The following is a 27,196-nucleotide window of genomic DNA, read 5'->3' as shown; positions in this document are numbered from 1 at the left end:
TGAGGTCTTGATTAAAGAGCTTATCATTAATGGAATGACATTATTTTTAAGTTCCAAAATATGTATACCCCACTTTTGATGGTAACCAATACATCATTTTCCAACAAGTCACTTCAGCCCACAAAAACCACCCAACCCCTACACAGGCTGAAGAGTACGTACACCCACCTGCAGAAAGCCGAAAACTAAGAAGACAAAAGTCTTAGCACCGAAAGACAACCCGATCATCTTTAGAACCACCACACGTACGAATTATGCTTTTGAAAACCCTCTAAGATCCCCATTGGGCCGAGGAAGAGCAGAGACAGGATCCAACAAAATTAGACACTTGTCTTGGACCAGCATAAACATCATCTTCCCTATCCATACCCAACTTGGCAGGCCCATCTACCAGGAATTTTCTCTCTCTGACTCGTCTTCACAAAAGAAACTGACCCAATATTTCTTAATCAGGTTTTTTTATTCCATTCCCCACATTCATTCAATTTCCAATTTTCTTGTATTATTATTATTTTTTCTATACTACTCCCCCCATTCTCCCTTATTATATTTTACTCCAATTTTTTATTTGAGATTAAATTATTGTTTTTCTTAATTCATTTAGATTTCTATCATTTGGGAATTTGATTTTTCAAATTAGATTCACATATTTTTTTTTTCCTTTTACAGAATTCTAATAACATTGATTTTTGGTTTATTAAATTTTTATTTTTAAATAAAGTAAAATATAGCACAAACTATAATATTAAAATAAATATATATTTTCTTGTTTTTCTCTAAATTTTTATCATATACTTTATTTATTTATTTTAATTAAATTCTATTTTTCCTTCCGTTTTCTTACACTCGTCAATGCGCTCTTTCGTCCTTTGCCACGACTGTTTTAAACTTGGGAATTACGCATGGGATCATACTTTTGAGGACGACGACTCGCGCACTCGTCACCGCTGAGTCGCTTCAAATCTCGTCGCCCGGCATTAAACTTTCTCACTCTATATCCTTACATTCGCTTCGTTAAAATGTTTTCTTCTTCTCCATCTTCATCTGCAACAGATGCAGAAACTCTCCGGCGCAACCGCATCCTCTCCAGCAAGCTCTACTTTGACGTTCCTCGCTCCAAGGTTTGTCTATCTGTTAATTCAGATATATTTAAATTCTGCTGAATTTAGGTTTTATCACTTTTTTACTGACAGTTTCGACAGAGCAGGTTCCGTTAATTTACTCATCTTCTTACGATATCGCGTTTCTTGGCATAGAGAAGTTGTAAGTATATCTCTTGGTTTTTTTTTTTTGATCAAATGCACACACAAGGACAATAACCTGTATCCCTCCTGTAGAGAAACCAGAGATGACTAAGCGGGCTAGAAGCCCTCGTAATACTTTTTCGATTTCATTTATGAAACTTTCAGCTCATTTATTTGCTTATGATTCCATTTTCCTGTTTTATGGTCATTTATGATTACTTTACTTGACGGTCAGTTGGTTGTGTTCCCTTTTTGGCTTTGTAAAAATGGTTTTGGTTGTTATTAGTGTGGCCCGGTGAATTACTGTGGATTAATAAAGGAAGTTAATTGGGCTAGAATTATCTCTAGTTGGTACGATTGTGGATTCAATTCATTTTAGCGTGCGGAATGCAAGTTTGTATGGTTTCCACATAATCCATATTGTTGGCCGAAAGCAGATTTTCTTAAATTGGTTGAAAATATACTTTAACTATCAGGACCCTAGGGCTATAAGCCCAATTATGGTACATAAACTCATTAACTGTCTTATATTCTGGTACTAGATGTAATTTCATTCTAGCACCTACTTTCTGCTTCTATCAAGTAGGTAGAGAGAATCGTAAAATGAACTTGAACCTACAACGTCAATCATGAGTACTAGTTATTTAGCTGTTAGCTTTAAATATTTATAGAATGATAATTTTTTAAAAATTATAGTCCACCAGTTAAAACACTAATTGGAACCTCTTATACTTCCGATCTATATACATTGCAGAGACTTCTCAGATCTCTTTTACCTGCCAACAAAATTAGAGGTCGAGTTATACTTCTCTAGTTATGTGCAATTTTCAGTCAAAAGTAAATTATTGGCATAAGTTTACCTATGTTTATACGTTTGTGAAGGAAATTGTGTACGTGATGCTCATTGTCGGAATTGATGTGATGATGTTGAATAGATTGGGATATTTGCCTATTTGGGCCTAGGATATATTGGTTAGACCTACATATCAAAACTTAGGGGTTAGTGTTTGATGGTTATGAGATAGTTGGAGAAGTTTTGGAAAAAGTGGATCATGTGAAGTATGCATTGCAGAATTACTGGGTTCATTGGCAACATAAAACTAATTTATTTTTGATTTTTGATAAAAGAATGCAGTATGGACTGGAATCCTCTTGTTCTCTTTATAGACTCTTGTGTCGTTTAGATTTTTCTAAAAACACTAGAATTTTGTTGTTTTGTTTCCCTTTTTTGGGATGTAGGTGGTTTTTAGAGGATTTTTTCTTGAGGCCAAAACATTTAAGGTCTTCATTGAAGAATCATTAGTTATCTCGGATTAGCATATTGAATTCACTAGAGGAAAGAGATTCATAATTTTTTTTTTGGTTGAGAGTGAGTTAAGTGGTTGTTAAGCAACAGCAGGATTTTGAGAACCCTGTGGAAGGAAATCAATTGATAGTCCTGTAGGGAGCAAAAAAAACACTTTTTGGTGGATGTGAAGGAGAGAACTCTTAGGGTTGTTTTTCTGCTAATAACAGAATATTTTTGGAGGAGCAAGGAGGAACATTATTTTTATCCCTAAAGATGAGGGTATTGGTTGGAGGGAATTCAGTCAGGTTGTTAAGAGTCTATCTTCCTCTACTTGAGCTGTCTGCGGCAAACACTATATTGAAAAAACAGGAGTAGATATGTGTTTCTTTCATTATACTCCATTGCCATAATTCACACAAATAGCTGGAGACAAATCTTGATTAGGTGTATGAACTTGCTATAGGTTGTTGGTGTCTAACTGATTAAGAACCACGGTCGATGCAAATACCTTCACTTTAAAAGGAACTTTGACTTGCCAGAATGCCTTGGTAAATCGACTATGGTAGCAATCAAGGTATTTGGTTATATGGTCAAAAAAGGACTGACAAGTATATGTGACCAAAGATTCTAGGGTACATCCCCTGCAATTAGGCTGTTGGGACGGTTGGAAAGGCTCTAATAAGCTCAACATGGTTAGAAGTTCTTCCGTTTCTCTATCACTTAAATTGTGAAAAAACCAAAAGTTCTAATTTACATTACCTTTGGTAAGGCTGAAGAATTGGTTAATTGGGGCTTATGGCGTGAGGCTAGGCAAATAAGTGTTAAAATTGAGTACTCAGGGGGGATGTGGTATGAAATTTTTATTTTACCCTCAATCTATCAGATAGGGGAGGTTCTTGAGCTGTAGTTTTCACTTCCAGGTACCAGAATTTGGACCTTGGATTTATCACGGTCATACATTTGTAAGTCTTTTTTTTGAATATCTCATCAAACATCATACCCCTAGCTGATTTCATATCGCCAATTTGTTTTGGGAAACACTACCTCCTTCAAAGTTAAAGGTATTAGTGTGGACAACCATACGTCAAAAACTCAACAATAATGAGATGTTAAAATCTGAGCCCGAACCATGGGCTCTCTCCAGACATCTGCGTAATATGTTTTGGAGGACAAGAGGCACGTTCTCATTTATTTTTCCACTGTGAAGTTGCTTTGAAGTTTTGGACTCAATTGTTAACTCTCTTTGGCATTATGTGGATAACTCCTATACTTGAAAGCCTCTTAAGGGAGTATATTCAGGGTGATGGAATGAGAAAGGAAGCTAAGCCTTTTACGGCGAGGGGCTATTTATGCCAGTTTATAGACTATATGGCTTGCATGAAATCAAAAAATCTTTGACAACTGAAGTACATTTTTTCATAAGATATAGGAGAGGGTGACTTTTTTAGCGTCATTTTGGGTCAGGTGCATGGGAAATTGTTAGACCTGCCTATTTGTAAACCCCTTTGGAATTGGGAGGTTATTATTTTCTGTCCTTAATTTAGTATAATTTTTATGTACTTTGTCTATTTGTAAATTTTTGGCTTGCTATAGTCTATAACTTCTGGAGGATATCTCTTTTTCCTCTCTTTGTATCTTTTTCGTCATACCTTATCTTGTTTTTCTATAAAAAAATTTTTGTACTCAGGGGGTGGTCACCCCTCCAGTGATGCTACCTAAATAGAACCTTGGAGCAATCCCCCACATGGTATATGCTGAGCAGAGTGTAGAGCCGCAACAGGGTGGAGATGGCCTTTCATGGGCTTTTTTGTTGGGTGGATCTTTTGCACCGCATCTCGCTCATTCCACAAAACCCCGTCAATACTTTTGATCACTTTATGCTATAAGGAATTTGGTTCATGCGGAAAACGCTGCAACTATTTAATCAATAATCACAAATTTCTAGATTTTAGGTACCCGATGCTCAAATCCCAAAAGCTCTAGCTAGACTTGCAACATACCCTCTACTTTACTAGGTGATCTCTTTGCGTTTCTCCACTCCCTGTGCATAAAAAATCCCTCTTCGCTCCCTCTAACTGCTCAATCACTCTAATTGGTACCTTAAAGAAAAACGTTTGGTATATTAAGGTACTTTGATAAACAAGCCTGAACAAGTGTTACTCTATCCTCCACGTAAAGTAGATCCTCTTTTCAATTCTGTAACTGTATAGACACTTTATTTATCACCCTATCCGAAATGATTTACACCTAGGGGTTGTTGCCGAAGTGGACACCTAAATAAGTGATTGGCCACGATAAAGTTGCGCATCCTATAACCTCAGCTAGGTTACACACTATACTATATGCCACATTTATTCCCACCAAACCACTCTTGGTCATGTGAATATGGAGACCAGAAATATGCTCAAATACCTTCATTAATGTGAGCCCATTAGTAATAGATGTGTTATTATGTGATACAAATAGTATTGTATCATCTGCAAATTGAAGGTGAGACACCTCAATTCTATCATTGCCAATCACAAATTCTTCAATTGCTCCTCTTTCCAAACTCCTAGTAAACATTCTACTTAGTTCATCAATTACCAGGGTAAAAAGAAATGAAAAGGAAGGACCTCCTTGTCGGAAATCCTGAATACTCTGAAATCACTTTTGTGCCTTGCTGATCACTATGATCACAAATGGGACTGAAGATAAACACCTTTTTATCCATTCTCTCTATCTAGATCCGAAACCATTTTGATCCATCACTAGACACAAGCAGCCCAATTCACCTTACCTATACCGTTTTTAGGACCAATGCTTCATTTGGCAAAGTTTAGTAATTCTTCCTTTTGTGGATTACCATGCCTAATTGGTACACCCCTTCTTTGGGATTCTTGTTTTCTGAAGCATTCTTGTTTTCTCACGATCTCAAGTTTTGTGGGCTTAAATTATTTAGAAGGCAAGTCTAAGTTTTTAAGTTCTTGCTGGCTGTTGCTTCAGTATTTCAAAACTCAGTGTCTGGTTTTTCTTAATGGGGAGAATGATGTGTAATAGGGATATTCTATAGTGGATATATTTTACTATTATGAGATATTCACATGATTATAGTCTTTATGTATTATTGGGGACATTTTGCTTATTTAGGAACTACTAAAATAGACATTGACATAATAATTCTTTTCCTAGTTAGTTAGATGTCTTATTTTATTATATTTTTCACTTAGAAATTCTATTCATTTTAGAATATACGGACAGCTTATAGTACATTGTTAATCCATCATATTATTTAATAGATTGCTTACGAAAAAACTACTGATTCGAGTGTCTAACAACTCAGTTATGGCGATTGTGACACTTCGTGGTTGTGGTTCTTGCCGATTCCCATGATTATGGATTGAATTTATTTTTATCTTTTCTTTAATTATTCTTAATCTTTCTAAATCATTTTATCATGTGCTACATCAGTATGGTTCTGAAGTTGATTTGCTTTCATACATGTGATTGATGTAGGCACCCATTTGATTCTTCGAAATGGGGTCGTGTATGTCGATTTCTCATCGGTGATGCTGTTTTGAATAAATATTCTGTTGTTGAACCCTTGGAAGCTACAAAAGATGACCTCCTTGTGGTAGTTTACTGATTTTATGTCGACTTCACTTGTCTTATTACAACTTGGTGTGTTGCCCAATATTTATTCAGTATAGAATTCCTTGTCCCCTCCCCTTTCCTTTTCTGACTGGAGCATTCAGACTAACTAGTGACCTTTCAATAGGTTCATTCAGAATCATACTTGAATAGCCTGAAGAGTAGCATAAATGTCGCCATGATAGTTGAGGTAACTTGTTGGCATTTTCTAGTAAAAGTTGTCATATTTAATTACCTTTTTTGAGATTGCTATTTATGTCTTTGAATTCTTGAATATTTGGTTTCTTAATTTGTTGTGTATCCAAAGCTGTAGTAAGGTCTCCAACCTTATAGGTACAAGGAATCTGTTACACTTCCACATACCTTCTATCTTGTGAGAGAAAAAGTAAAGGTTTTCTTTTTGTTTTTTGTTTTAGAGGGTGTTTAGTTTGAAATAGAAGAGCTTATAAGTTGTGCGCTAGATTAGCATTGTATGAGCTTTAAGTTCTTGAAAAGTTCTGTTAAACGTATGCTTATAAGTTGTTATTTAATTTGATAAATTTATAAGAAGGTAATAGGAACGTTTCCAAACTTGAAATAATTAAGTTTGAGCGTAAATAGTCTTTTAATTTTGTCAACTAGAATGCTCATGACCACCTCAGAAAAAAAAGGCTATCCTCTACCAACTCTCAAATGCTGTCACAAATACTAACTAACCATAAGCGAACCAACTTATGAGCTAAAGCCTTTGGGGAGCACATCTGCAAAATGAGAGTTGGTTGGTATATAGGGTGTGCAGATCAAGTCATTGCCTAGTTTTTCTTTGATGAAATTTCTATCAACTTCACTGTGTTTGGTCCTGTTATGTTATTTTGATTATGGACAATACTGATCGCTAATTTCTGTTATAGTGAAATCATCAGACTATTTTGCTTAACCTTCAAATCTTCCAATATAGTCTTTAACCATAACAGCTTGCAAACCCTTTTTGCGATTGTTCTGAATTCTAATTTTGCACTGGATTTTTTGCTGTCACATTCTGTTTCTCACTTCTCCGTACGACAAGATTTTCTTCAAAGAAGGTACAGTATCCTGTGGTAGATTTTTTATCCTCTAATGACCCAACATAGTCAGCATTAGTGTAGACTACCAGTTCAGTCTAGTATTCTCTTTGAACATATTGCTGCCTGGGTTCTTTCTAGATAGTGCAATCAACTTGTGGTTGGGATCTATTTGTGTGCTTACAGATTACATGCTAGTTTGCGTTTATTTTTTAACAGATCATTAGTGTACTTTTAGCGGGAGATGAAGATTCCTTATTTTGAGTGAGCAACCTCAATTATTAGGAAGTATTTCAGTCTTCCTAATTATTTTATCTCAAATTCCTTTGTCAGACATTATTTGGTGTCAATCTTGTCGTTATTTTCTGTCATAATGATATCATCAACATACACGAGTAGGGTTGTGAATCTGTCAAGTGTTTTGACATGAGTTCTTGAGGTTCCTAGATAACAGAGAAGAGTAAGATTAAGATGAGAAGAAAAGTAACATGTTGGTTAATATATTCTACTGTGCAAAAACACTTTGCTGTGGTCAGTAATTTTATTTTCTATATATTAAAAATAAATTGTCTTAATATATTTATAATATCTAAATTATAATGTGCAAAATTTATTTAGTAATTTTCGTCAATTAGGTAACAAATAATTGGATAATTTAATTGATATACTATTAGTTTTCCACATCAGACCACTTTCCTATCCTTCTGGCTTCAGATGGCATTCAGTGAGGTCCTATCCCCTTTCGCCTAGACAATTTTTTGGTTAAGGCTTGACAATTCAAATCTATGGTGATAGACTGTTGGAACTCCACACAGGTCAGTGGCACCATTAGTTACAGAATTGCATATAAACTCAGAAGGCTGAAACCAGAGATTAGAACATGGGCTAAAGTCACTAGCAAGAAAGAAGAAGAATATGTTAATGAGATTTTGCAGGAGATTGATTTGCTAGACAGGAAGGAAGAAATTTCAGTACTCTCCCCGGCTGACTGGGAAAAGAAGAATGTGCTTAAGACTGATTTGGCTAACCGTCTTCAGATGGAAGCTACCCCCTGGAAGCAAAAGTCCAGGAAAAAATGGATCAAAGATGGTGATAAGAATTCTAAATATTTTCATTTGTTAGCAAGCCATAGAAGACGGGTCAATTTCGTGGATGAACCCATAATTGGGGATAACTGTATCAAGGGTAATGGGCCCTGAGGGAGGAGGCCTGAGCTCACTTCCAAAAACTGTATTCTGAAGATTTCTGCTACAGGCCGAAGTTTGATAATCTTAACGTCAGTAGGCTCGGTGAAAGGGAAAGAGCTCAATTGGAAGAAATTTTTACTGAAACTGAAATCACTGAATATCTTTGGGATTGCGATGGGGATAAAGCTCCCGGGTCAGATGATTTCAACTTCAAATTCCTCCAAACATTCTGGGAAGTCACTAAAAGTGACATCATTGAGTTCTTCAACAATTTCCACAATCACAGCTCTTTTGAAAGGTCTCTAAACTCAACCTTTCTTGTTATGATTATCAAGAAAAGCAATCCCAAACATATAAATGACTTCCGGTGTATCAGCCTTGTTGGATGCATTTATAAATTGCTCTCTAAAGTACTGGCTAAACAACTATCCAAAGTCTTAAATCAAATTACTAGTGAATGCCAACATGCTTTTGTTTATGGCCATCAAATCTCCGATGTTATCTTAATTGTTAGTGAGACAGTGGATGAAGTAATAAGACACAACAAGACTGGCATTTTATGCAAATTCGATATGGAAAAAGTTTTTGATCATGTCAACTGGAATGTCATCGATTACATGCTCAACAGAATGGGCTTTGGTGCAAAATGAATAAGCTGGATCAAAGCTTGTATTTCTACAACAAGTTTTGCTATCATTGTTAACGGTGGTCCCTCCTCTTTCTTCAAGGCCACTAGGGGGCTGAGGCAAGGTGACCCCCTCTCACCCTTATTGTTTATTATTGTGATGGAGACTCTTAACAAGCTTCTGGAAAAGGCAAAAGAATTACAACTCCTAAGAGGAGTCACTGTGGGAAGCATTGGAAATCTGGTTGAAATTTCTCATTCACTCCATGGTGTTTTTGAGATGCATACTTCTCAGTTTTCAAGCTGTATCAGGATTCTGTATTAACATGCACGAATCAGAATTGGTAATGCTGGGTGATTCAAATTCTGGCAAGTCTCTAGTGCAGGTCTTTGGAGGCAAAAAATTCAACCTGCCAATCTCTTATCTTGGGATCCCCTTGGGGGTCAAGCATAATAATATCAGAAGCTAGGATCCTGTTATTGAAATGTGTCAAAACAGATTAGCAAATTAGAAAAGGAAATTTCTATCTAAAGGAGGCTGGTTGACCTAAAAGTACACTTTCTAATCTCCCTATTTACTACTTATCGATGCTTAATATTCCTTCTAGAGTAGCGAAGAGATTGGAAACAATTCAATGCAATTTCTTATGGGGTGGCAGAGATAATAACAAGAAATTTCACCATGTTAACTGGAATGAGGTCATAAAAACCCTCAAAGAGGATGGTCTGGGGCTGTGTTCTCTGGTTAATCTAAACAAAGCTCTTCTTGGGAGATGGATTTGGAGATTTTGGAACGAGAAAAACAGTTTATGGAAAAAGGTCATCAGTTGTAAATGGTTTAAGGGCAATCTATATGATCTCTCTATAATTAGGAAATACAACTATGGGTTGAGTCTATGGAAAAATATCATGAAACTTAGTGACAGTGTTCTTCAATGTTCTAAATGAATTCTTGGCAGTGGCAATAAAATTTGGTTGTGGGAAGATATTTGGTGTGGAAATGAGACTCTTCTATCAAAATTTTCACATATCCATGCTATTGCCAGGAACAAGGAATGTCGAATTTGTGATGTGTCCAGCTCTGATTGCCTGGGTCTGTGGCATATTTACGTTACAAGGAACCTTCAGGATTGGGAGGTGGAGGAATATGAAACATTGCTTCTTACTTTGTCCAATTTTCAGCTTTCAAACCATGATGATAAGTTAAGCTGGAAACTGAGTAAAAATGACTTGTTTTCTATCAAAACTTTTTACCATCACATAAATGGTTCTACCACTAACAGACAACGGGTTTCCCCCTAAAAAATAATCTGGAAATCAGGAGCTCCACCAAGAATTTCCTTTTTTGCTTGGGAGGCAGCCAAAGGAAGGATTCTTACTCTTGACAATTTGATGAAAGAAGGCATAAATACTGTGAACAGATGCTTCCTCTGTAAGAATTTGAAACTTGTAATTATCTTCTCCTTGGTTGTCCTATATCACACAAACTATGCTCCATGGTTCTTGGATTCCTTGGCTTGTCATGGGTCATGGGAGCACTACTGTCGCTGAACTGTTGGCATGGGAAGGCATTAGTTGCAGGAAAAAAGCTGGCATCGTCCCTCTCACTATTGTTTGGGTTATCTCAGAGGAACACAATAACTGTGCCTTTGAGGGGAAAAAAGTAGATTTCAATATTAGAAAAAATAACTGATTTTATTATTTTGGCTTTCCTATCTTGGGCATAACCTTGATAGTATGGTTGATTTTGGTGACATTGTAGATATGCTAATTGACTTATAAATAATTTTGTATATGGGTGGTGCCCTCTTGGCACCTCACTAATACACTTCCTTACACTTTTATTTTAAAAAATTAAAAAAATTAATTATTTTAATTATATAAAGAAAGATTTTATATATTTGAATGTTATATATTGTTTGATTTGAATAAATTTTCACTTACCATGTAATTATATAAAAAATAGGATATATTTAAAACGATATATCATTTGTACTTTTAATTATTTTAAAATTTAATATATAAATATAGATTAATAAATTATAACAGTTTTAATATTATATTAAATAAATAACTAGAATTACTTTTTTTTGAGAATTATATCATATTCATACACATTGTAACATTTAATATAATCATTATAAAGCAAATTTGCTTTATGTTTATATGATGAAGAAATTTAATAAATATTTAGATAAGTAAACTTCTCGACTGTTTCTCTGGCTTCACGACTGTTTCTCTCTCTCTTTTGGCCGCATACGTTGATTTCCTCTGTGTATGTGTGTGTATCTTATAGCACGTTTTATCATCATAGCAAAGACTACAGGGAGTACATCTTCCACACATCTATGGGAGATGTAACTGTGAGCAGTAAATGACTTCTTTACTAGTTGTAATAGCTTAGGGATTCACATAGTATACATGGATGTCTGCCATTTTTTTCTTTGTTTAATACTTCGTTTTTTTCTTCCTGTAGAAGAATCTTTATCCTCCTCCCTTGTCCTCTCCCTTAATAATATCGCCTTTTTCTATAAAAACAATGAAGTAACTGATACTTCAGTGATGAAACTGGTGGTTATATTCAATTAGACTATTTGAATGTCTGTTCTAAGTAATGTAAATTTTTCCCTGATCGTAGCTGTGGATTATATTGGTGACTGATTCATAGAACTTTAATTACAGGTTCCCCCACTTGCTGTATTGCCCAATTGTCTTGTGCAGCAGAAGGTTCTTTACCCATTTCGGAGGCAGGTGAAATAATTTTTTTTTGGATTTAATTATCCTTCTCCTCCTTAAATGTGGTTATATTGATCATGTCCAACTGCAGGTAGGTGGAACTATTTTGGCAGCTAAGCTTGCAAAAGAGCAAGGATGGGCCATCAATGTTGGAGGAGGATTTCATCACTGTTGTGGTGAAAAAGGAGGTGGATTTTGTGCTTATGCGGACATTTCTCTCTGCATTCATTTTTCCTTTGTTCGGTTAAATATATCAAGGTATTTTATTTTTAGCACCCAAGTTTTATCAGCATTGGATTCCACATATGGGATTTTGTTGTTTCAATCTGGAAAATTTTCCAGGGTAATGATAATTGATCTTGATGCACATCAAGGGAATGGCCACGAAATGGATTTTGCTAGTGACAGTATGTGCTTTTGTTTGTCTCACTCTGTTTTATTTTTGCATCTTTTAGATTTCCCCAACTTGTTTTTGTATTACAGGGCGAGTTTATATTCTGGATATGTACAATCCTGATATATACCCTTTTGTAAGTTGCATGCTTTTGGATTTTTTCATGTTTAGATGCAATTTATCTATCCCGTTACTATGATAAGGTCTCTTTATCTGTTTCTGGTTAACCTCTCTCTCTCTCTCTCTCTCTCTCTCTAATAGGATTATGAAGCAAGGAGATATATTGATCAGAAGGTTGAAGTAGTGGTATGCTTTCAGCATGTCCTGATGGGTTTGGGACACTATGCTTCTCTTTGGTACTTGAAAGTATTTGTTTAATATAACATGTTGAGATTGATAACAATGTTAAATGATAATAAAAGATGATATGATCTTTAAAAGAAATGAAACAATTTATTATGTTCTGGAAAATTATTTTTGTTTATACTTGAGTACCACAGACACCTATGGTCTACATATTTTTATGTATAAACATATTGGATTTTAGGGAATGGGATTAGAAATATTTTTTTTGTATCAAAGGGTCATTAGATTTTTCATTATTCTCCATCCTAATCTTTTTCTCTTTCCAATGCCCTTAACAGAGTGGGACGACTACAGATGAGTACTTGAGAAGACTGGATGAAGCACTTGAGGTATATGTCTATTCATTGTTTTTATTTTCAATAGACTCCATCTTTATGTCCTATTGTCTTATTTGACCTGGTTCAAAATAAGGTTTCTGCTATGCCACGTTAAGAATTTAAGCTTATCAATTAACATGGTTTGTCATGTTTCCTATAATACTTTATTATTTGTAATTAGGATAAGTAAGTGTTTTGATTTTTTATTTCATATTAGATCTCTGCCCCATGTTCTTCTGATGTTTGTATTGCCTGCCATGCCTTTTGTTCCTCACAAATATTGGGGGAAATATAAAAAAACTCTTATGTACTGTTGATTGCTCATTTCACATTAGATCTCTGTCCCGTATCTTCTGATGTTTGTATTGCCAGCCATACATTTTGTTCCTCACAAATTAGAATAAGTGAACATTTTGATTTTTAATTTCATATTAGATCTCCGTCCTGTGTTCTTCTGATGTTTGTATTGCCTGCCAGACATTTTGTTCCTCACAAATATTGGGGTAATGTAAACAAACTCTTACGTATTTTAGGCTTAGAATTAATTAACACTTCACAATTTCAATTGTTAAAATTTACACCTTAAGGTTTTGAATTGCACATTTTGTTTAGCTTTAACTTAATAGGATTATTAGGGTATTGTTATTCTCTAAGCTTTTATTTAATTACATTTTCTCTTCTCTCAAGTCCTCTAATCCTGCTTCTCTTGTTTAGATTTGTGCCAGTTACTGTCTCCCTGTTTCATTTTTTGTTTCACCACATCTGCTCTTCCATTTATTCTTTACATATACATCTTATCTCGAAAAAAAAAAAAACTTTACATATTCATAGGAAAAGACTATCTGAGCTGGTCTCAATTAATTTGGATCATTGTAAAGGGAAAAGAAAAGCTCAGCCACCTTCTAGGTACTGGACAAAACCCGGAGACCCTGCGTTCATTGCCTAGAATAAGGAGGATTCCATAATCATGTCCATGGCTATAGAAATAAGCAAAATTGCAATGTTCCTTCCAACAGCAAAAGCGGTGTGAGATCAATCGGCAAACCTAATCCAAATTCAAGATGCCGCACAAATTTTAGATGTATTGCGTTAAATTATGAAAGGCCATTAAGAGGCATTGAAGATGCATTAATAGCCTTTTTAATTTTAGTGCTTGCAAAAGCAAAAAAAAAATTGTGCCCTTATTTTGATTATAAACCGAACTGGCTGAATAATTTCAGCTGGTTCAGTTTTGGTTTTATTACATATTTTGGCCGTTTGGTTCGGTTACCTGGTCAATTTTTTCAGTTTTCCAAAATTTTTTTATTAAACCGACCAAATTGACTTTTTTCTCAGCCCTGTCAATGATGTTTCCATAATATACCATCTTGCTATTGCATCTCCTGCCCTCCTGTCAAGTTTAATTTTATTTATGCTACCAATTTATTTTTGCTTCATAGCCCGTTATAAAGGCCCATGGTCCCCAGCATATTTAATCCCCAACCTCCAAGATATGTAGGTGGGATTATAGGGAGCATCCTTATAGTTTTGGTTTGGAGTTTGATTATTAAATTTAACCAGTTTTGTGGAATAAAACTGTTTGGACTTGTAGCAGTTGTTGCTTGGAAATGATTAATGTTCTTGCTCTCACTGATTCTCTGGCCAGTACAGATCCAATTTTAAGTTCTGGGAAACAGCTAAATCGAAATTACTTTTGTGCATATGTGGCATTTATGATTTTTGTTCTTAAATATTAGGTTGCTGCATCAAGGTTTGACCCTGAGCTGGTGGTTTACAATGCTGGTACGGACATCTTAGATGGAGATCCATTGGGGAGGTTAAAGGTAAATTTCTTCTGTTAGAAAACTAAAATAAAAATAATATCATACATGATGATGCTTCTTGAAGATAGATAGAGCCCCCGATTGTGAAAGGGATTTTAACAATTTTATCTCCATATTCAGCACAGTTTATTTTGATTCTGCCCTATTACAGTTCTGCACTAATTAATAGAAACTAAATAACTCTCAACCTCAAAGCGAGATGTCTTACTTTAGAAAGAATTTACATTTCTAAATTGCTGAATGGGGTTTTTGCTGTCATTGTTAATCAGTCTTATATATAGTTATGTTAACCAAATACGTGAAATGGAAATGGTAAATAATGATGCGCGATTATACGTGTTTCCATGACTTCTGTGATAACAATTATTGATATACGTTATGGCCTTTTAACATGGACTTTAATAGTACCAACATGCATCAATACATGCATGCATGCGGTTATATGCTGATTCATGCATTTAGGAAATGCAATGATGCATTATTATTACTTGAGTTAAATCATTTTGCAACACTCTCTTACTTGATTTAAATTATCTTAGCATATATAAGTTTATTACATCAAGGTTTGAACTTTTACATGGTGCAAATACACAATAGTTTTCTAGAGAATGTCATCAACTTAAAAGTTAAGAAAGTAAGTGAATAAACTTTGAACTTAAAAATCAAGTAGGAACTATGTGGATAAACGTTGGGCTTAGAATGCTTAAATTTGTCTTAGATGGACAACCTTCCAACTTTGAACTTACCTTGAAAACAAAGAGCCTCAATACATTCATTTTTATTTTTTTCTTACTTCTGCAGGTAGTATTGTTATAATCTGAGTTTAATCCTAAAATTACTAAATACTCTAGAGTCTTGTCAAGTGTCAATGTAACGACCCCGAAAATTTAAAAAGAAATACATATAATAATTTGAGTACGGAAGCGAAATAAAGTTTAAGATTAACATCCCTTACATGATAACTCAAAAATACTAACAAACATTACAGAACAATTCTCTGAAAGAAATACGAAAAATAGAAAAAATAAAGGAAATTATAAATTATCTAGCATCTATTTGTAACCTTCTTGCGGATCGGGCTCGGGAATCGGATCCTCCTGATTTGAAATTGTTAAATAAGGGGTGAACTATACTAACCCAGTAAGGACATCACAATATATCGCCGTCACAGAAGTAAAAGTTGATAGAAAACCAAAAACAACCAATGAAGCACAATTTTTAAACCAATACATTTATTAAAATTAAAACCATTTTTTATTTTTCTTACTCTTGGAGAACCTGCGAAAACAACCTATAAAGACAATAACATCATACAGATCATAACTTCATGCCCAATCAGTAACATAGAATATATTATAAATTCATATTCATTAACAATGACTAATTATCACCGTTTCTCATTTCACCAGCCTACTAGTATCCATGAGGGCCATAGGGGTGTCCCCGCTACACATGAATCCTTTTCATTAATAATTTTAATTCCAGCACCGTCCCCATACCCCGTCCGGTATGAGGGTGAAGCGGGTCGTCTCCATACCCCGTCCGGTATGAGCGCCAAGGCATTAAACCTCAATACCTCGTCCGGTATGAGGGTGAAGCGGGTTGTCCCTATACCCCGTCCGGTATGAGACAACGTTCATGGTAGGGTTCCCTATGAACCCGATCCGTCCACCATCTCCAAGGATATCTAGTGAGGCTGTCATTTTATCCATTTATCAGATCACATCTCATTCCTATTTGTTCTTAGTCTCCGTCACTAAATCAAACATAAATACATAAACAAGTAACATGCATCCAACAATGCAATCATATCTTAAATTCCCAAAATCAAACTGTAGTCAAATAAGACAGTAATACACGTATTTAAACCATACAATATGCAAAGCAGATATCATCATGCTTTTAGACTGTACAATAAATCAACAGTAATCGACAGAAAACAATGTCCGATTTTTGGCTCCATTAGCAATCCGTAATTAATCAAACACATCCATTTAATTTGTACAGAGGACCATATTATTATTTATTTGAACTTTAATTCCATGATAGGAAATAGGGTGAGGGGTCTTTACTTGATTCGACGCCGAAAACTAGATGGTTACTGCGCCTACGGGCGGTCCCTAGGTTCCCTGAATTTTTCTTCGGAAACTGAAACGCGCTTATGGTACCTACAAGTGTCCCAAATAACCCAAAAATCAGACCCAGGGCCTACTCGGCCAATTTTAGAATTCCGGCACGGCGGCTCCGCCACGCTTCGGCGACGGCGATCCTCCTTGGGTTGGTTGTTTTCGGCCAAATTTAGTCGAACTTGCATCGGTTCCTGCGAGAAAACACACTTAGGGCCCTCGGTGGGCCGAAAAAGTACAGAAAACTGAAACTCACTGGTGGTGGGGTTCTCTGGTGCAGTGACTTTTCTAGCTCACGTTGCGGTTAGGTGTTTTGCTTTGGTAAACCTGTAGAGAAGGAAACTGTAGTCACGACGGTGGAAAAATCACATCGAACAGGAATCGAGAAGGGCCTCATCAGAGGCATTTTTCGAAACACCTTGCGGCGCCGTCGCCAAGCTTTGACAGCTTTTTTCGGCCAATTAGCCGGTTCTTTCACTCTGATTTAGGAATGGGTGGGTTTAAAATTGAATTTCGTGCAAGAGGAAAAATTTTTACCTCGTTTGAAGGTCGAAAATTGCTCCGATACTGCGGCGGGTGGCGGCGGTCGACTCTTCGGCTACTAGGCTGTCTTCTCCGGCGAGGGGCTCTGGCAGCTAGGGTTAGGGTTTGGGTGCGGATGGGCTTATTTATACCAATCCGCTTTTGATCTGGACCGTCCATCACTTTTAATCTGGACCGTTCGATCACGATTAAATAGGGAGTGAATGTGGGCTGTTCATCGCGATTCAATTTGTGCCGTCTGTGCGCGATTCAATTTGGGCCGTCCGTGCGCGCGGGAACGGATCTCAGCCGTTCGATCGCGAGCACGCGGATCACCCACGTGGTTCCTCCCGCGTGGCCTCCCGCGTCAGCGCCTCTGCCACCTGGCACGTCCTGGTTGGTCGGGGCTGCTGACCGGGCAGCTGACGTGACGTAACTTTTCTAAATTGCGTTTTGACCCCTGATTTTTGATTTTCCTTTCAAAAATATCATCAGAACCCAAATTTTCTCTCATTTTCCTCAAAATTGTTTTCAATTAAATCCTTAATCAATTTTTACCATTTTTATTAATATTATTGTTATTATTTTCATTAAATCAAATTAAAATTAAATAAAATAAATTAAAATCATATAAATAATAATTATATTTATATAAAAAATAATAATAGTTAATAAAATAAAAAAAATGAAAGGTTGAGTGTTACGACTCTCCCTCTTAAAAGAAATTTGGTCCTTCAAATTTGCCTCTTACTCTTGATCGAACAGCTGGGGGTACTGGGCTCTAAAATATGATTATAGCTCTCATGTGGCCTCCCTTGGTGTGTGGTTCTGGCATATGACCTTCACAAAAGATATTTTCCGGTTGCGGAGTAATTTGCTCTTTCGATCCGCAATATCGACTAGTACTTCCTCATAGGATAAATTCTCCTGGAGTGGAAGAGATTCGTGGGTTAAGACATGAGAGGGGTCCGGGTTGTACTTGCGTAGTATGGACACATGAAACACATTGTGGACATTAGAAAGTTCTGGAGACAGTGCTAGTCTGTAGGCGGCAGTACCAATCCTGTTTAAGACTTCAAATAGTCCAATAAATTGGGGGTTCAGTTTCCCCCTCTTGCCGAACCTACTGATTCTCTTAAAAGGAGTGATCTTAAGGAACATCTAGTTGCCTTCCTCAAACGCTAAATCTCTCATCCGGGTGTCCACATAACTCTTCTGCCTACTCTGAGCCGTCTGAATGTTCTTCTTGATCTTAACTATTTTAGATGTAGTCTCCTCTACCAGCTCCGAGCCGAACAATTTTCTATCGCCTACTTCTTCCCAACAAATCGGCGATCTGCATGAGCGCCCATATAATCCTCATACAGAGCCATGCTAATACTCGCTTGGTAGCTGTTGTTGTAGGCGAACTGTATCAGGGGTAGATGGTCGTCCCAATAGCCCTCGAAGTCAAGGACACAAGCTCGGAGCATATCTTCAAGTGTACGGATTGTTCTTTCTGACTGTCCATCAGTCTGAGGGTGGAAGGCAGTATTGAGGGACAGTTTCGTTCCCATGGCTTGCTGAAAGCTACTCCAAAATCGAGAAGTGAACTTGGGATCCCTGTCGGACACCACTGTTACTGAGACTCCATGCAATATGACTATTTTCCTGATATACATTCTTGCCAACTTATCCAAAGAATCGGTCATCCTGATGACCAAGAAATGGGAAGACTTGGTAAGCCGGTTAACAATTACCCAGATGGTATCATGTCCTGAGCGTGCCTTAGGTAACCCTGTCACGAAGTCCATGGTGATATGTTCCCACTTCCACTCTGGGATCGGTAATTGCTGAAGTAACCCGCCTAGGCGCTGATGCTCTGCATTGACCTGTTGACATATCAAGCATTTAGATACAAAGTCAGCTATGTCTCCTTTCATCCCATTCCACCAAAACCGGGGTCGCATGCTTTGGTACATTTTAGTACTTCCGGGATGCATGACAAATTTTGAGATATGGCCTCTGTCATGATGTCTCTATTTAACTCACTGTCACCTGGAACACACACCTTGTTCTGGAATCGGAGTAACCTATCGGCGGAGACTCGGAATTTTGAACTAACTCCCTGTTCTGCATCGTTCTTGAGGGCTACTAGGGCGAGATCAGCTGACTGAGTTTCCCTTATTCTCTGGATTAACTCAGGCTGGACGGTAAGATGACCCAAACATGTGACTTTATTCAAGTCCTGAAGTCGAACTTGTTGTGTGGCCCCAATTTACCTTCATTCTGAAACTATCAAATTAGCTAAGATACCTGCACTTTTTCTGCTGAATGCATCGGCTACCACGTTGCCCTTACTCGGATGGTACAAGATTTCACAATCATAGTCTTTAAGAAGTTCTATCAATTTTCTCTGACGCATATTGAGATCCTTTTGAGTGAATATGTGTTTCAAACTCTTGTGATCGATATAGATCTGAAAGGTCTCTCCATATAAATAATAGCGTCAAGTTTTCAAGACGTGTATGATTTCGGCAAGCTCTAAGTCATGGGTGAGATAATTTTTCTTATGATTCTTTAACTGTCTGAACCCATAGGCTATGACATTTTTATGTTGCATTAGAACACAACCAAGGTCTAGATAGGAGGCATCACTGTAAACTGTATATCTCTCCGATCCATTCGGTAAGGCCAGCACAGGTGCAGTAGTCAGCCGCTTTTTTAGTTCTGAAAAACTTCTTTCACAGTTCTCATTTCACTCAAACTTGACATTTTTCTTTGTGAGTCGGGTTAGGGGAGCAGGTAGACTAGAAAATTTTTCAACGAACCTGCGGTAATAATCCGCCATTCCCAGAAAGTTACAGATTTCTTTAATTGATGTCAATTTCTCCCAGCTGAGCACCGCTTCAATCTTTTCAGGATTCACTGATACTCCATCTTTTGATATGATGTGTCCCAGAAAGGTGGTCTGCTCAAGCCAAAATTCACACTTACTCAACTTCGCATACAACTTCTTTCTTCTGAGAACCTGCAAAATCTGAGCTAGATGGTGAACATGTTTCTCTCTGCTTTTTGAATAGATCAAGATGTCAGCAATGAACACGATAACAAATTGATATAAGAATTGTCTGAAAACCCTGTTCATCATATCCATGAAGATGGTTGGGGCGTTGGTTAGCCCAAATGGCATGACTAGAAACTCATAGTGTCCGTACCTGGTTCGAAAAGCCGTCTTGGGGATGTCTTCTGTTCTTATTTTCACCTGATGGTAACCTGATCGCAGGTCTATTTTGGAGAAGACCTGCGCACCCTGCAACTGATCGAAAAAGTCATCAATTCTGGGAAGGGGATACTTGTTCTTGATTGTAACCCTCTTCAACCTTCTGTAATCAATATATAATCTCAAAGTTCCATCTCCCTTTCTGGCAAAAGTCACTTCGGCACCCCAAGGGGACACACTATATCTGATAAAACTACTGTCTTGCAATTCAGTGATCTGTTTCCTCAGTTCCTCCATCTCAACGCAGCTCATGCGATAAGGGGCAACCGAAATAGGCTGGGTGCCTGACTGTAGATCTATGGTGAATTCGACTTTCCTGTCCACTGGCAGTTCGAGTAGTTCATCCGGAAACACATCTGAAAAGTCTCGGACTACCGGAATCTCTTGAATACAATTCTCTTTCTTGGATTTACCTAGTTAGAGAAAACAGCAAGGTTAAGGTACTCGACGAATAAGAAAACTTACCATCAAGGAATAAGTACTAAATGATTTTATTAATTTGTAAATGGCTCCTCATTAGAAGGATTGAATACAACATTCTTGTTAAAACAATCTACGGTGGCGTGATACGCCGCTAGCCAATTCATCCCTAAAATTACATCAAAATCCCCCGTGTCTAATTCTATTAGGTGTACACTCAGTTTCTTATTTGCTATCTCTACAGCACAAGCCCTGTAGACAACTTCTCCCAATAGTGTTACACTCCCAGCAATAGACACAAATAACATTGAATCAAGTTTATCAGGTAATACATTAAATTTTGATGCAAAAACAAGTAAAACAAATGAATGCGATGCACCAATGTCAATCAAAACATGAGCAAGATGGTTATAGATAGTGTACATACTCTATACCACGTTCGAGTCGGCTTCGGCATCCTGCTGGGTGAGATTGTAAGCTCTGCCCTGAATAGGAGGTCTGCCCTGATTCTGGTTCCTTGGCACTCTCTCGCATAATGTTGGGCACTACCACATATGCGACAGGTGTTGTTGAGGCGGTAGCAAGGTCGGTCCCCGTGATCCCTACCGCAATGCTAACAAATCTTATCACGTCCTACCACTGGAGCCTGAGGGGGAGCCTGGATCACCGGCCTGGGTCTCTTGTTCTGTTGGATAGACACAGTAGGTGCTGGTGTACGGGGTGGAGCTGAGAGTCTGAGGTTCCCTGTTGCCTGAGGGAGGGTATGGAAGCTCATCTCCACCAGCTGTGCCTTGGCCAGAACGACCGAATAGGTCTTGAGCTCCAGCACGAACAAATGCTGTCTGATCTCTGGGCGAAGGCCCCACTGGAATCTCCTAACCTTTCTGCCCTCATCCAACAGCGTCTCAGGGGAGTATCGGCCCAACATCAGGAACTTACGAGCATATTCTAACACAGTCATGTTCTCTTAGACTAAGTAGACGAACTCCATCTCCTTCAGATGTCGGAGATGCTCTGGGAGGTACTCTGCATGAAAGGCTGCTAGGAACTGTTCCCAAGTAACTGGAACGGGAAGGGTGGTCTGCTTGAGTTCCCACCAGCGGTCTGCTTCTCCCACTAGCATGTAGGTAGTAAGGGTGACCTTCTGCTTAGAAGTCACCCCTAAGGTCTTGAAAGCTTTCTCTGTCTCTACCAACCAGTACTCAGCATCTTCAAAAGAAGATCTCCCTGCAAAAGTGGATAAGTTTAGTCTCTTGTACCTCTATGTAGCCCAGGTCAATCGTGGGAGGCATTGGGTCATGTGGAAAAGGGACTGGGCCAAGCTGATGGTAGACTGAGGGGCCCTGTGGTGGTACTTGTTGATACGGCGGGGGCACCGGATTATACTGTGGCGGTGGTATCGGGCGGTACTGTGGAGGAGCAGGGTCGTACCGGGGTGGCTTAGGATCCTCTCGCTGCAGTGGTAGCTCAACCTGTGGCAGCAGGGGAGGGTCAAGTAGCTCCCTTCTCTCATCTCGGCCCTGCTGGGCCACAATAAGTCTTTCTAACATCTCAAATATCCTGTCTACGTCTTCCCTGAGCGAACCCTCCCGGGCTGCTCGGTTTAGTAGGGATCTTCCTCTTCTCATTTCTCTGTACTTGCATTTCATAAGGAAAGGTTGAGTGATAATTCATTGTTTGGTGTTTCTCTAAGTATTATTGTGTAAGGGACGGGTCCGAGGAACGCGGCTCTAATACCAACTGTAACGACCTTGGAAATTTAAAAAGAAATGCATATAATAATTTGAGTGCGGAAGCGAAATAAAGGTTAAGGTTAACATCCCTTACACAATAATTCAAAAGTACTAACAAACATCACAAAACAATTATCTGAAAGAAATACGAAAAATGGAAAAAATAAAGGAAATTATAAAGTATTTAGCATCTACTTGTAACCTTCTTGCGGATCGGGTCCTCCTGATCTGAAATAGTTACATTTGGGCTCCATTAGCAATCTGTAATTAATCAAGCACATCCATTTAATTTGTATAGAGGATTATATTATTATTTATTTGAACTTTAATTCCATGATAGGAAATAGTGTGAGGGGTTCTTACTTGATTCGACGCTGAAAACTAGATGGTTACTGCACTTACGGGCAGTCCCTAGGTTTCCTGAATTTTTCTTCGGGAACTGAAACGCGCTTACGGTACCTACAAGTGTCCCAAATAACCCAAAAATTAGACCCAGGGCCTATTCGACCGATTTCGAAATTTTGGCATGGTGGCGATCTGCCTCGGATTGGCTGTTTTCGGCCATTTTCGGCCAAATTCAGCCAAACTTGCACTGGTTCCTGCGAGAAAATACACTTATGGCTCTCGGTGGGCCGAAAAAACGCAGAAAACCGAAACTTACCGGTGGTGGGGTTCTCCGGTGCTGCGGCTCCTCCGGCTCACGTTGCAATTGGGTGTTTTGCTTCAGTCAACTTGTAGAGAATGAAACGGTGGTCACGATAGTGGAAAAATCACATTGAATGGGAATCGGGAAGGGCTTCATCGGAGGCATTTTTCAAAACACCCCGTGGCGGTGCCATCGAGCTTCGGTGGCGTTTTTCAGCCAATCGACCTGTTCTTTCACTCTGATTTGGCCATATGTGGGTTTAAAATTGAATTTCGTGCAAGAGGGAAAATTTTTACCTTGTTTGGCAGTCGAAAATTGCTTCGATACGGCGGCGGGTGGCGGCGGTCGGCTCTCCGATGGCTGGGCTGGCTTCTCCGGCGAGGGTCTCTGGCGGCTAGGGGTTAGGGTTTGGGTGCGGATGAAGTTATTTATACCCATCCGCTTTTGATCTGGGCCGTCCACTTTTAATCTGAACCGTCCGATCGCGATTAAATAAGAAGTGAATCTAGACTGTTCATCACGATTCAATCTGGGCCATCCGTGCGCAATGCAATCTAGGTCGTCCATGCGTGCTGGAACAGATCTCAGTCGTTCGATTGTGCGCACGCGGATCGTCTACGTGACTTCCCCCGCGTGGCCTCCCGCGTCAGCGCCTCTGTCACCTGACGCGTTCTGGTTGGTTGGGGCTGCTGACCGGACAGCTGACGTAGCGTAACTTTTCTAAATTGCATTTTGACCTCCGGTTTCTGATTTTTCTTTCAAAAATACATTTTGGAACTCAAATTTTTACCTATTTTTTCCAAAATTATTTTCAATTAAATTTCTAATTAATTTTTACCTTTTTTATTATTATTATTTTTACTAGATTAAATTAAAATTAAATAGATTAAATTAAAATTATATAAATAATAATTATATTTATATAAAAAAAAAATAATTAATAAAATAAAAAAAGTGAAAGGTTGGATGTTACACTCAATTGAAGTGATTAGCTTGAAGACGGGTAAATCTATAAAGTGTCCCTTGTCTAACACAGTCAAAATGGCTTATGGACTAACTAAGAGAATTATCTCATCCTCAAACAAATTTTGCATTTAAGTAAAAGCATAAATCTTTGGATGCACTGAATTTGTCCATGTTCATTATTAGATAAGAGGAAACTTAGATCCCAGAACTATTAATTGTATATTGTCGGTTATTCATCAACCTAAAAGGGGTGCAGGTGTAATCATCCGCCTACCAATAAATTTGTCTCTATGAATGTCACTTTGAGGAGAAAAAATTATATTTAGCTTTACATATCCTTGAGGAAGTCCTTTTCATCCATTAAAGATAAGGACAAATGCTTGTTTTTACTAGACTTCTCCACCAACACAGTCATCTATGTACCAATCCAGCCTGTACCACCTGCAAAATCACCTCAATTTGTGTCAACAGCCTCATCCATACGCTTAATGTCCTAGCTATTAAGTGTATATTTGCTAGTTATTCTCCAACTTAAAGGAGTACAAGTGTTACCGTCTATCTATCATATTTAAGAGCAGTCCCGGTTGTTTATTAAAGATAAGGAAATAAACTTATTTTTGCTTGACTCTCCTACCAACAAAGTCGTCCCTGCACTTGTCCAACCCGTACCACCTCTGAAATCACCATAGTCCTAGAGGTTGTTCAAGACACTCTAGGTGATATTTTATTGTGGTTTTGTTCATGATCCTGGTGATTGCGAATCACTAATTTTTCATGATTGTGGATTGGATTTTTTTTTTGTGTTTCCAAAGCTTAATTTTTGTTTCCACTGTGCTAGATTGTTGTAAGACTGAAAAGAGAAAACCACAATTTCTTAGCCACAAGAGTGATGCTTCCAGAGACAAGGTCCCCATGGCCATAACCAATTTTTTCAGACGTCTGACACAAGGAATACTTGTACAAATTTCATCTTTTGGAAGTTTAGTGTTCAAATGCAGTTTAGGTCTAGGATGCGAATGGTGTAATTATTTCTTAATAAAAAGGATATTCATGCTACAACATGAAGAAGTAAGGCTCTGTTGGTACATGAAAATGTTTTTCGATTGTCAATTTTCTAAGTTTATATAGATTTGATTAACCAAATAATACAAGTTAGTTAATAATGAAGAGACCACTAGTGAAATGAAAGTGGAGATAAAAGTTAAAATGTTATTTTTAGTATTTTCTAAAAATAAAATGTGTTGGTTATTCCACAAATATGAAACTTTACATACGTTCATGAGCAAACAAACGCATAAACACGTGCAAGTTAAATAAACTAAAACTCAAAATTATTTTTATCCACCGTATGGAACCTAAGATGTTAATGGAAATTACTGTGCATGATAGTATGATTGTTTTCATCTAAAATATTATCTAACACTTCCTGATGCTCCTGTTACAGATAAGCCCAGATGGAATCATCTGTAGAGATGAGAAAGTTTTTAGGTTTGCCCGTGAGAAAAATATTCCTCTGGTTATGCTTACATCAGGTATACTCAGAATCCGTTTCAAGAAATTATTTTCTGTTTTAAGAAGATTTGTGCATATTTACGTATCCGATGTGTTTTATACTCCTTTTCGCTTTCCAGTTTTTAGTTTTATGTTATGCTCCCCCCATATAGGTATACTGATTCCAGGGCTGATTTGGACGCTACCTAAAATGAGAAAGTGGCTTCGTTTAGCTGGGAATCACTTCTGGATTCTCATGTTTCTGCCGCTTTCTTATGTTAATGACCTGGATTATAAACCAAGAATCTTGTTTACCTAGAAACTCGTGCAAAATATCTTTGTGACGAGGAATAGGCAAAGGTAAAAATATGTTGACCTATCCTACTTTGAAAGAGTTTAAAAGATGCAGATGCTGGAAGGACACCTTGTTGAAGAAACATTGTCTTTTGCAGTTCAATCTCATGGTCTGTGTCTGTGGAGAAGCTCAATGTAGGTGTGGAATAGTAGAATCTGGTTACTGTGACAATCTTAAGCAAAAAATATAGGTCATAGCTGTTGAATCAAACAATATAATTATCAAATTGTTTACTATTATTCGTCTATGATTGTCATTTATTCATGCAAGCCAAATTGTTTTTTTTTTTTTTTTTTTTAAAGTCGATCAAACTGATCCATAATATTGGGGGGGTCCTGAATTTCACTTCTCAATCGTGCGAGCAGGAATTAGTCTAAACCTTTTTTCTGTGTCAGGTGGTTATATGAAGTCAAGTGCCAGAGTTATAGCTGATTCCATCACCAATCTCTCAAATAAAGGATTGATAGATATGCGGCATTCTGAGTAGAAACATAATTACCAGTCACTGTTCAAATTCATGTTCTGTAAAAAGGTTGTAAATTTAGTGGAGAAAAATAGTAATGTGCAAGAAGGAGAAGAGGAGTGTAAACTTATTGTGATATTTAATATACCAGTCGGCAGTGTGCCTGGACGTCCAGTTAAGGGACGACATGTATGATCTCATATGTGAACGCATGTAATAATCGATGTCTAGAAAAAGGGGACTAAAACAAATTTAAAAACCTGTGTATATAATGGACATACACATATATATATATATATATATAATCTCTGTCGAGTGAAAAATTAGAGAGAGAGAGAGAGAGAGAGAAAGAGACAAACGTAACGTAACTGACATGAAAAGCGAAAAAGGAAAGTCTGCTCCTTGTCTGAGGGCTTGCAGGATGCGTGGGTGGTGAGAGAGAAAGGGTGGTTTCATCTTTTTCCTGTTTATATTCCATCGTTGCCTGCAAACTGTATGTAATTTCCTATCAGTGGCTACAACTTCCAACAATTTAATATATTTCTGAACACTCATTGAGATA

General features: G+C 37.6%; 1 protein-coding gene across 4 annotated transcripts; it reads left to right on the top strand.

Annotated features, from left to right (window-relative positions):
* The first annotated feature begins 839 nt into the window (after positions 1–839).
* Positions 840–27,196, top strand: HDA2 (histone deacetylase 2). 4 transcript variants are annotated; one of them, XM_022052000.2, is made up of 14 exons: positions 844–1,121; positions 1,208–1,263; positions 6,028–6,145; positions 6,290–6,352; positions 11,697–11,765; positions 11,842–12,008; positions 12,093–12,157; positions 12,234–12,280; positions 12,406–12,450; positions 12,789–12,839; positions 14,564–14,650; positions 25,770–25,857; positions 25,990–26,176; positions 26,269–26,416. In XM_022052000.2, the coding sequence occupies exons 1-13, from the start codon at positions 1,020–1,022 to the stop codon at positions 26,133–26,135; spliced, it is 1,104 nt and encodes a 367-aa protein (XP_021907692.1). In that variant the 5' UTR covers positions 844–1,019; the 3' UTR covers positions 26,136–26,176; positions 26,269–26,416. The 4 variants fall into 4 exon arrangements, with proteins under 4 accessions (XP_088063151.1, XP_021907692.1, XP_021907691.1 ...); XM_022051999.2 differs by having other exon boundaries at positions 845–1,121; positions 25,990–26,416; XM_022052002.2 differs by lacking the exons at positions 25,990–26,176; positions 26,269–26,416 and adding an exon at positions 26,567–27,196 and having other exon boundaries at positions 848–1,121.

This window comes from Carica papaya, chromosome 7 (genome assembly GCF_054855325.1).
Source record: "Carica papaya isolate Zhongbai chromosome 7, ASM5485532v1, whole genome shotgun sequence".
In the NCBI taxonomy this organism is placed as follows: domain Eukaryota; kingdom Viridiplantae; phylum Streptophyta; class Magnoliopsida; order Brassicales; family Caricaceae; genus Carica; species Carica papaya.
Note: the sequence above shows the minus strand (reverse complement) of the source record. Positions and strands in the feature narration are given on the sequence as shown.